We start from the raw sequence: 12,002 nt of genomic DNA on the forward strand, positions 1-12,002 counted from the left end.
ATGATTCTATGATTCTAAGCTCTTACTTGGGTTTTTTGGGGTACCTAAGGAATATCCTAAACTTCAGTAGGAATAGATGCTTTACTACTGCCATTCACTCTCATCTTTCTGAGTGTCTTCTCTTTTCAGATGCCTTTATCTTACCTGATAATTCTAGTGACTTTCACTGGAAGGAAAACAAGTTTCTTACCCTTTTCTAAATATCTGAGTATCAGAACCAAATTAACAACTCTAGCAAATGTAAAGGCTTTTAAAGGAGCTTCTGGATTAGCATGGTATTTATATTTGCATATGATGTTCTCTAACTGCAAGTTTCAAAACAGGTAAGTACACTGTGCTGATGGCAGCGTGTACTGCATGTGCTTCCGAAGAAAACATCTTGAAGACTGTAGAACTGCTTCTGTCGAGGAATGCTGACCCTAACCTTACTTGCAGGTACCAAAAAATCCCCATGTCTGTGAATACAGCATAAAATTTAATATTAATGTAGAGACATCTTTATAGACATAGCTGTTGTTGGTTAAGATGATGTGTACTTCATTAGCTTTTTGTAACTTCGTTGCTGTCTGTATAAGGAAAGATTAGCGTCTAGGTTTTTATTTCTCCTAGTACAGTCATTCATCTGGGGAAATAAGACTATGATCAGTTTAATCAAATTTAAATATGTTCTTCAGCTGAGCAAGATATATGTTTAAGATAAAAACTAATCATAATACTTCAGTTGACTGCAGTGTAAGGGCAAGAAGTATGTCCTCTGCCTTTCCAAATCATATTTCTATTCTGTTTAAGGATGTAAGTTAAATCAGTTAATGCTTTATTTAAATTCTTGTCCTCCTTCTGAGCTTGTTGTGGGTCTCTAGCTATATTTCTTTCACAGACAGCCTCCTATGGAAAAAAAAACCTTCTCTATAAATAAAATACATTTATTCTAGTGCAATCTGGAGTAATCCACATTAAAAGGAGATTTAATCTCCATTTAAAAACAAGTAATAGCTTGTTTCTTGAATTACCACTTTGTGTTTAAGCAATCTGAAGCAGTGCATTGTGAGATGTCTGTAGTTACATAGTCTGATGCAATGTTTTGCATCAAAAAAGAATGAAATTCTGGGCTCACCCAGGATAAACTGTCTTCCCGCTGCTGGGGGAAAAAAAGAGATAATGTTTGGGTCAAATTGAAACTGCTGCTTTTTCAGCTAACTGAAGCTCTTTTTTTTTTTTTTTTTTTTATACCACAGTTCTTTCACCACATTACCTGAGATATGTAGGCTGTGTAACTCTCTGGAAGGACAGAACTGGAGGCCTGTTGGTTCTTATTTGTAGAATTCAATTACTCTATGCCCTGAACCTCACTATGAGCATAGTACTGATAGACGAAGAGGACATACAGTCGTGCTGAAGCACCACTGATGTCTCATACCAAATTTAAATGCTGTTCGTTTATTCTTATTAGACTAAAAATTGTTCATGAAAGAAGAGAAAGCTACAGACTCTGAAATAATTATATACTGTTGCCATCAGATAGCTGGGTGTTGGGATAAACATCCTGCTTTAAAAAATGGGGGAAGCCTTTCCATTTTTAACCTTTGTCCTGGGTGTTTGAAAATGTAAGCCTGAGTGCAAAGCTGCAGGTTTACATTTGGAAAGCCCTTTGGCTAAACTTTAAAAAAAAAAAAAAAGTTTGGATTCTGACACAAGAGATGGGAATTTTAAGCGCAAAACTTTATTTATAAACTTAGAGTATGTTATGCATAGCTGGTCTTCATGTACAAATATTTATCTGCTATCTCTTTGTTTCCTAAGACCTCGTGCTAACGTGTGAGTTAGGCTTGCATACATCAGACGCTGTGTCCAGTTGTGTTTTTTCACTTTTGCAACAGTCGTCTTTCTCAAATGAAAAGCTAAATTAAGTGACAGTCAGAAATGTCTTATTTGTACCAAACAAAAGTAGAAGTACAGGGTCTGGATTTTTCAGAAATCTTTGGTGCTGCCTTTATTCATTTCCAGTATTTGACATCTGTGCATAGCATTCCATCATTAGAAGAGTGCGGGCAGCAGCTGCTGCTTTTTGTGGGCTTCTTCAACTATGTTCTGAAACAGGAGGATAAAACACATCAAACCACCTTCTGTGAAGATAAGGGATCAAAACAGACCCTCTGTGTGGCACTGCAGCCCCACTTCACCTGTTTCATTACAGCATGCAGGATGTTCTGTAGGAGCGCATCGGAACTGTCAGTGAGTTGAGATTATGTGAGAGTATTTCCTGTGTGATCAGTTTACCACAGGTGTTTAAGAACTAAGGTTCACATTATTTGGCTGTCTCAGCACTTAAGAACCAGAATGTTTTTAGGAAGCTTCTCTTTTGTCCACCACCAACTGGAATGTGTGAATGCAAAGCAGAATATTTAACTTCATGTAAGGTAGAATTTGGTATTTATCCTTTCTCTGTTATACTGTCAGGGCAGCCAGAAGGTGGTTTTATTTCATGTCATCTGGAGGTGATACAGAGAAACTTGGAATTTTGTTCGTCTAATTCGTGAAGTGTGCTTGGAGCAGAGAAGGACTAGTGAGAAATAAAGTGGTTTTTGAAATGCAGTGTAAGAAAAAAGATAGGTTTAGGGGTGGGTAGGTAGATGGTTTCTTTGCAATATGATAGAGTATTGATGAGAAAGTCTTCAGTAACTTCAGTGTTTTTGCTAAATCAAAATTGGGAACTGAATACTGATGGCTGTAAAAATAGTTTTGTTGGTGAGAGTGTAGTGTAATGTATCAAGGCATAAGTGCTAACTGAAGAGTTTTGAAAGACGAGCAAGAAGTAACATAATGGGTAGGTGAAACAAGCAGCCATTGTAAGACCTGCTCTGTATAGTCTTTGTAGAGCTACTATAGCCACAGTGCTTCATGTAAGTGAATGCTACCTTGAGAAATTCATTCTGCTTATCTTGTATCATTCATCTCCTGCTTGCTCCAAAATGTAAATTATATACTTTATCCTTTTGTAAGGCCCGAAAATATTTAAGGAGTCTTTTTTAAAAAACCTCTTTTAGCCTCCAGTGCTTTCTTAAAGGTATGCTGGTTTTATTAATGTTAAGCTGTGATTTCCTTATAGTCAGAAAGAAAAGGTATGACCAACTGATAACTAAATTACTGCTGCTAGAATTACATGTCATAGATTGTTTAGTAAATATGGATTTCAGTGACGACATCCTCCAAGTTCTTGTTTACATAAAAAAGAGTAAAAGAAACCTATTGGCTTTGCTGGTAAGGAGAGTGTTTTGAATTGATGTTTCATGCTAATAGCTCTTTTTTAGAAGAAAGTACAAATAGGTGAATGACTGAAACCTCCCATATTTTGACATAAGCTCTTTGTCTCTCATTCTGTATAGGATATGTGAAGGTTTGATTTTGTTTGTGTGGCTTTTTTTCCCTCACTCTTAAAATTTCTGGCACAGTTGAGTCCTGATCAATGACCAAGCATGTGTTCAGTGTTTCTCCTCTAAAACGGTTGTGAATTTTCTGTATGTTTAAAGAAAAGTCCTCAGAAAATCTTTGATTCTTTTGATTTTTTTTTTTTTTTAAAGGGTGTGTATTACAGGAACTAAACCTTTGTCTGTCTTCTGTCATTGTACAGGTTAAAAGTTGAGCTTGAAGTATACTGCCATGTATGTGAATGAGTACCTGAGTGACTTTTGAACATGTCAAGTCTTGTTCATCAGATCTTTTCATAGGAGTCTAGACACCAAAATAGATTATTGTACTTTTCCCAGCAAATATTGACTGTACGGTGCTACCGACAGGCTACTGACAGGTTGATCACAGTTTCTGGACAGAGTTATAAAAAACTTAGTGACAGTAGCAACATTACATGCTATTTGTAACAGGGGCATTCTGACAGTGTAGTCTTGTGGAATGTCACCTGAGCAGCCTTTGTGAAAAACAGAAACAAAACCTGCACTGACATCCGTTAGCTTATGTCAGCAACATTCTATCACAAGTATGTTAAACTTCCTATCAGTGCCTTACCCTGATTATGGGTTATTTGCATAGAATTGGCTTGGGCTTTTTACATGACAGCAAACTGCCTGTTTGTTAGAAAGGTGGAGTAGATTTCACGTGTATGTGCTGAATTTCTTGACTGCAGACTTTACCCCCACTTTGATAGTAAACTTGAAAACACTCTGAGAAGTCTCTGATTATGTAGATGACTCGTTTGTCTTTCTGCTTTGCGTCAAAGCGTGCGCATTTTTAGCTAAACCAGCTTGCTTGTAAAAATGTGATGGAGTACGGATGTAGGAGGACAGGGCAGGATGATTGGGAATGTCATAGCATGGAGTTCTGCCATCCCCATTGTTAATTTTTATGCTAATCCCTTTTATATCCTTTGTATTTTTCTAGTCATATGAAGATAACTTTGTAGCTGCCTACCTCCCCACCTCTGTGGGCTGTAGAACTTACACAGATGCCTTTTCTTTAAGTTTTAAAACAATAACGTAAACACAGCTCAGAAGCAGAAAGGTACAGGAACTGGCAATCTGTAATGAAGCCTAAAACTAGGGAACCTGAAACCAAGCTGTCACCTTTTCCAGCCCAACCTTCTTACTAGAGCTGTGTGTTTCATTCTCCTAACAAATTCTCTGTCATGCAAGTAGAGGACTCCTATCTTGCTCCAGCTCGAGATAGTGCCTGGAAAAAGTATCTTGCAGATCACAGTACACTGGAGTATGTTCTTCCAATACTACTACTTACATAGGGTTTCCCACCTCATGTAAAACCCCAGTAAACCAGAAGAACGGCAAATAGCTTTCCTAGTCTTGCTGTGGACACAGTGAGAAAAGATTGAGAGTAAACTCTTTAAGGATAAGTTCTTTTCTACATGCTTTATTTTTTTGTAATGTGAATGGTACACTGGTCTTGTTAATACACATCCAGTTATGAGGCTTTACATACCGCTTATACTTCTCAAGAGCACCAACATGAAATACTGAATTTCCCACAGATAACCTCCCTTATGAAAGTAAACTTGTGGATAGATGGAAGACATCTTCTCTTCCTTCTAAAATTTTCCAGGAAGATGAGCTTGGTCTTGCTTGAGGGTGTGATCGGAAACAGAAGAATGTCTGTCAGGTGTGAATTCTGCACCACAGGTTCAACTTCATGGTAGCAGACAGGCACCCAGGACATTGTTCATTGAGGAAGCTAGCTGTCACTCTATCACCCAGTTTTATCATGGCGTGTGGTTATCCAGGGTTGGAGACTCCAAGTGGTAGCCTTTAGGGCTGTTCCCCTCAGCTTGCTCTCTTGTGATTATGTTTTTCCCCATTTTTTGACAGGATGAGAATAAAATAAGCCTGTAAGAACCTCTTGTATCTTTGCGTAGATGTCACATAGAAAGTTTTGGTTGGCGCTGAAAACTGAAAAACCCTTGGCTGAAAACTGAAAAACCCTTGGGTTTATCTTTTTCTCTATCCTTAACATAAAAGCATAACATAACATAAAAGGAGACATCTCCTTAACATAAAAGGAGACATAAAGGTTAAAAAAAAAAAAAACAAACACAAAAATCCCCAAACAAACCAACAGAAAAAAACCCAACTAAACAAAACCCAAAAAGCTTAATTTGCATGAGAATAGTGAAGAATTCCTTGCTTTTTATTTAGGCGTGTCGTAGCTGGAAGCAAACATAGTTGGAACAGACATGCTTAATTAATAAATTGACTATATGCCTTTTAAGATTTTTATTTATTTACTCTCAGTTAAGCATGATGTTCAATATGGGCAAATGTCGCATGGCAAATTGCGCCATGGAAAAGGACTTCACAGGTGTTTGGGCAAGAACGTCACCTGCAAGCCAGATTGCTGAAACAGGAGTGTTTGCATGGTTCCTCAGAATGACAAAGGATTCTTCAGGTCTTTTATCTGGATAGTTATCGCTGCGCTTTCTGTGTACCTTTTCAGATTGCAGTAAGATGGACAATACATTCAATTTCTCTTCAACTTCAGCAAAACCAGTGGATTTGGCATCTTAAAGCTTGCTGTTGTATTTGCCGGGGTTCATTGCAGGGTTAGGTAAACAAGGTTTTCTTTCCCAAATGCTCTGGTCTCCCTCTCGTGGAGGTACGTGAAAATGGACCTTGCTTTCAGTGGTGATGCCTGGGCAACGTGTGTCCGAGACATTAAACGGTCCCCCTCATATATGGTTGTACGTAAATGTAATTGAAGTTTTATGCAGCACTATATATGCTTCTACCCTGAAATAACCTTTGAAATTAAAACTCGAACATAAAAGTGGAATGCTTGAAGTAGTAATTGCATGTTCATGTTGGTGGACTTTTTAATTGTCATGTGTATTGGGTTTTACTTGCTTTAATTTCACTGAGTTGTTGCCTTGATTTCAGATACTGTGTCTGCAGTACTGTATGGCCATAACCACTACATGATGTTCTCTGTAGAAAAGACTGTTCTGTAGCCTCTGGGCTTTTGTTCAGTGTTTCTCCTTTGTAAAAGCAGGAGGTAATTGTGAGGTAAGAGCAGTGTGCACGTTCAAAAAAAAAAAAAAAAGGAAATAAAAATGAAAACAGGCATGAACAGACTCTTTTTGCAGTGAGATGTAAATCCTTCAAAGGTGATAGCATGGAAAGTTTGTCAAAGGCTACCTGCCACTGAATAGAAATAAGTGAATAAGTGTGGGAGTGAGTGTCTTCATTGGGCAAGCAAGTTTGATTACTGTTGCTACAAATTCTTCAGTTGTAATCACCTATATTCTACGGAATGAACAGAAGCTATCTGTAGAAATCTGTATATTTCTAAAGATATATGTACCTTGCTGTCTCATCAGTTAGTTGTTAAGTTACAGGGGCACATTGTAGAGACTTTTTCTCTATAGTAATTTCATAGGATCACAGGGTAATTCAGATCAGAAGGGACCTCGGGAAGTCTCTAGTCCACCTGCTTCCTTAAATCCCCCTCTCCTGTGACACTGGTTGCCATCTGGTCTAGAAACCCACCAAAGGCGGAGACTACAAAACATCTCTGAGCTTTCAGTTCCCCTGTGCCCCATAGTAAAACATGTCTCCTTCTATTCAGTCAGAACTTCTGCTTTTGCAGTGTTGATGGACTAAATCAGTTATAGATCGATGCAAGTCTTTTAATTTCATTACCAAGGTCCTTTCTCTCATTGACTATATGTCTTGAAGGCCTGGTTACCTTTCATTTTGCTGATCTCCAAGAAATTGCCTATTGTCCTCCCCTGTCATAAGGCTCTTTCAAATGTATAATATGTCTGGATTTTTTTTTTCAGTGTACTTCTAACTGTGTTTGCAAAAGACAAAATATCATCCTTTTGTGAATGAGCAATAACAAAGAAATATGCACAAAGCCTTAGTTCTAGCAGTACTTTGGAAGGAGGCAGAAAGTATGTATTTTAAAACAGCTGCATTGGTTTACTTATGCTTTTTGGGGTCCCTCTAGTGGTCGGTGTTGAAGTTACTGTTAAGAAACACAGTATTGCAAAGAATGATCTTCCCCTGAAGTATATCCTAACAGGATGAAATAATCATTTCACATCATAATTTTTTGACACAGAGCTGTACACTAAAAGCAATACATAATACTTTTTAGGAAAAAAATACTACATTTTAAGACACAATAAATTTGAATTGGACATCACTAATAGCGACCAGAAACTCCACATCTTTGTGCTCCAGTACTGCATTTTTTAAAAATTCTGTACTCTTATTCCACCAAAGAATAAGCATAAAGCATCTGGAAAGATACTTTTCAGAAGTAGAAGGAAGATTTTGAGCAATATTTTTTTTTCTTTCAAAATATTTAGAGCAGTTTACAATGGATTCATCTTATAAGCATCTCCATAGAGGCATAAGATCAATAGACTGTTGATATCATGGGTTTAGGATATTAAAAAAAAAAAGAATAATGGGAAAGATGGTGTATGTAAGTCTTCTTCAGCAATTTTAAGAAATAGTAATATATGTGGGAGAGAAAGCATCCATGCATACATTTATGGGAAGAAAGAATAAAAATCGGATAAAGGACAAATATTTTGATGTGTATTTCATTTTAGTACTTAAAATTTAAGATTTTTCGAGGCATTTGTATGCAATTCTCTGAATTCTCCTCTGGGGCATACTCGGGGAGGGTCTGAGTGTTGACAGTATGTGTGCACCCTGGGCTATCGCACTGCACCTGTGCACACTGGTGGGACTTGTGTGACCTGTGATTCTTGTGCTTACATTGTTCTTACCAGAGAGGGTTTTGCATGTAGGTACTTTGTTGTTGTTCTTAATATTCAGTTGTGATTTACACCTTGCCCTCTATAAAACTGCCTATTTCTTTTCAGAACTTTGGTTTTAAATTAAACTGGGTGCAGAATTCATCACTTAAGCTGTGTCTTTTAAAAATAATTTTTAAAGTAAAAATTGAAAGTCTCTGCCACTTTTTTTTTTTACTGAGGGGTTAAAGGGTGATTTGCTGATGTTCTCTGCTCTGAGTAGGGTGAAAGCTGTGTGATCTGCAGTTATGCCCATTCCCTTCTCATTAAGCTGATCTGTGTGCTACATGAGAGGCCTGCTGCTGTGTCTGTGGCAGCAGCAGGAGGAATGGTCTTTAAAAACTGATTTTGTGTAGTTCAGAACCAAAATAGAAATGGTTTCATCAGCTGAAACTTGTTAAGGTTGTTTGTGTGTTAATGAGCTACTTGAATTTGGAGGTGATAAAGCATTGATTTTTCCCCTCCGCCCCCCCACCCCCCCCGAATTACTATATGTCTGTATTCTAAAGCCCTGGAAGTGACTACCTTCCTCTAAGTTTCCTTCTTGCGGAGGACAACAACTTGACTTCTTGACTTATTTTCAATCAGAAGATAAATGCCAACTCTTAGAATATTTCAAAATTGCGAACTGGACATAAATGAGTTGCTGAGTCTGTACGCTCTGTAGACTGATGTGCTGCTGAAGCATGTGTGGTGTCTTGGGCTTTTGTCCTTTGCTTAGTTCTTCTACAGAACAGAGAATCTTTACAGAATTGAGGTGCTCTACTTGATAATGCAGTTGGATGTTGATATCTTAAGATTTTTTTTTTTTTTCCCCACCTGTCACCGCTTCTTTCAGGAAACAAATGACTCCACTGATGTATGCAGCTAGAAAAGGCTATCCTCAGGTTGTTGCTCTACTTGTCGCTCATGGATCACACATAAATGCCCAAGATGAAAGTGGATATTCAGTAAGTGATTTACTTTTGTGTGCTGTAATTAAAATTTTTAAAAGCAAGAACCCACAAACAGGTTTTTAAGTACAGCTTTCTCAGAAATACCCACTGGTATATTTTTCTGCTTTAACACCCCTTTGAGATTGATTTGCATTACTTGTCTTTGTCTCCAGATTCTGCCACCTTGTGAAAGTTCCATTATTGATTGAACCTCTGTTCTTTTTTGCTCCATATGTAAACTTGATAAAACACTTGTTCTTTGCAGGCATTAATATGGGCAGCACAGCATGGGCATAAAAGTGTAATTTTTAAGTTGCTTGAGCTGGGAGCTGACAAAAATCTGCAGACTAAGGATGAGAAAACAGCAGCAGAGATAGCAAAAGTCAATAAACATCCAGAGGTATTTAATTTCATTTCTCTTTGAAATGCAAATTATGTGGTTTGTCTCAACAGTCTGTTTGTTAATTATACAATTTGCTGTAGAAGTGTTAATAACTAAATTATAGCAAATTGAATACTTGTGCTATTACATCTACAGAGACTATTTTCTGTTATATCCAACTTTTCACAGGGCTTTAAATGCCATAATGTTTTGGGAACTTGTTTTTTTCCAGAGTCCTTGACTTCAGATTTAGAATACAGAACAAGGGATTATTCGCATTAGTAACGTTGATATGAGAAGTAGAAAAATAACGTGTTGTGTTTTTTTCCTGTCTGCCAAATTGTGTGAGAGAATGCAGATATCAAATTAATTTGCAGTGTTCAGTCTCTGATTGAATTTGAAGTTAAAAGGTTAAAGCTAAAAAGGGAGGGAGTTGCTACTGGCCATCTTCAAAATTCATTCCTGGGAGGGAAGAAGGTATAAAATATCATTGGAAGACTAGCCACTAATTATCAGTGTAAAACTATCCACTAATTATCAGTGTAAAGAGGGAGATGCTGAAGACAACATGTATTCTCCTAAAATAAATCTGTTTACTGTCGTTACCAAGTGGTGAATCAGTCAGACCAGATCTCTGTAGTTTGCTTTGAGTTGCTCTTAACAATAATGGGTCTTTTTGCAGTGGCTCAGCAAAAATGTATGTGAATTGTAATTCACTTTACAGCTCCTTTTTCTTTCTTTCTTTTCTTTTTTTTTCCTGCCAGTCTCCAGGCCTAGGCAGGAGCAAAAATGATAACTATGCACAAAGCTGTCAGTGTAGGCTAGCAAGATCAGTGTCTGAGGCTCAGGTTACCGAAAGGGGCTACAAATGCTTTGTGCCATTGTTAAATGACTTGTTCATCAGGCTGTGGCCATATAAACTTATAACACGACTTTGTCTGATATGGAGGGAATACAAGCTCCTCACGCTTGAGAGGTAGGTCTTGCCTCTTGACCTGTGGAACACTACCTTTCACAGACTTACTGCAAAGTCTTGCAGATGGTATTGTGGTATTTAGTAGTCATGAGGTTCTTCCAGCTTGGGGGCCTGCTCTTCAGACTGCTGATAGTCCTTTGGCTTGTCATATAGACTATATCCGTGGAAACTGGGTCTGGGAGGGGGGATAGTTTTCTTACATATTGTACTGGGTTTGGCTGGGATGGAGTTATTTTTCTTCCTAACAGCCCTTATGGTGCTGTGTTTTAGGTTTGTGACCAAAACAGTGTTGGTAACATACCAGTATTTTAGCTGTTGCTGAGCAGTGCTCACACAGCATCAAGGCCGCCTCTGTTTTTCACTCTGCCCCCCATTCCTAGCAAGTAGGCTGGTGGTGAGCAAGAGGTTGAGAGGGAGCATAGCCAGGTTAGGTGACTCCAGCTGACCCAGGGGATACTCCACACCATATAACATCATGTTTAGCAATAAAATGGTGTGAGGTGTTTTCCGAAGTAGCTATTTCTTGGAGACTGACTGGAAATTGGTCTGCTGGTGGGAAATGGTGAGTGACTGCCTTTGCATCGCATAGGTTGTGGAGGTTTTCTTGCCTTCACGTATTAGACTCCGTCTATCTCAGCCTAGGAGTTTTTTCTCATTTTTACCCTTCTGATTCTCCCCCATCCTGCTCAGAGAGTGAGTGAGCAATTGGGTAGGGGCTTTTTTGCCAGCCAGGAACAACCCACCACACATTTATTGGGGGGGGGGAGGTGTATATGTGTATAAAACTGGCTAGTCACCTGTATTTCAGGAAAGTGGTTTCACCATTCCTTTAGGTTTATTTAGGTTCTGCTTGTTTTTCTGGATTTTGTTGTAACTATCTCAAAACTCAGACAAGGGCAATTCAGTTTCTGGAATCCATCGCTGATGCATAGTGATGTCTGGCAGAAGGCTTGCTGCTTTAATAAGGTGAAAGGACCCCTGTCTGTCAGCTATAGTTAACTTAGATTGTCAGTTGTAAATTGCTAAATGTTGGGTCCGTATATGCACTGGAAATGGAGATGTTAAGGTAGACATGTGCCGTGTGCTTTTTGGACAACTTATTCCCTTGAGTATTTAGAACTCTTGTCCACAAATCAAAAAAATTAGTATGTTGGTGTATTTGCTGCTTCTGTAGTGACAGATGCTAACTGATTTAGACTGCATTATAAGTGGTGGTTTGCTCTGCATCAGTTCATGCTGGAAATTGATTAATTCAGAAAGGCACTTGATAAACTTTGCGGGCTTAGTCTTAACTCCTCGTTGCAGTTGTGTGCTTTAGAGAAGTGGCAGATGCTTTGTGTTCCTTGTAATTAGTAATTTATGATGTAAGTCTTTGTAGTCTTACTCCTGTGTATTTCTATATGTATTTTGACTTTGATTAATAAT

General features: G+C 38.2%; 1 protein-coding gene across 1 annotated transcript in view; it reads left to right on the forward strand.

Annotated features, from left to right (window-relative positions):
• Positions 1-312: 312 nt before the first annotated feature.
• The window catches only part of ASZ1 (ankyrin repeat, SAM and basic leucine zipper domain containing 1), a gene marked incomplete at its 5' end in the record, with an annotated part of 28,489 nt that continues 16,799 nt past the window's right edge, over positions 313-12,002 (forward strand). The window contains 3 exons of the mRNA XM_010149258.1: positions 313-435; positions 9,123-9,234; positions 9,485-9,619. Of these exons, the coding sequence (XP_010147560.1) occupies positions 313-435; positions 9,123-9,234; positions 9,485-9,619 (370 nt within the window). The remainder of the gene's footprint in view (positions 436-9,122; positions 9,235-9,484; positions 9,620-12,002) is intronic.

The sequence above is a fragment of the Eurypyga helias genome, unplaced genomic scaffold (genome assembly GCF_000690775.1).
Source record: "Eurypyga helias isolate BGI_N326 unplaced genomic scaffold, ASM69077v1 scaffold7743, whole genome shotgun sequence".
NCBI lineage: Eukaryota > Metazoa > Chordata > Aves > Eurypygiformes > Eurypygidae > Eurypyga > Eurypyga helias.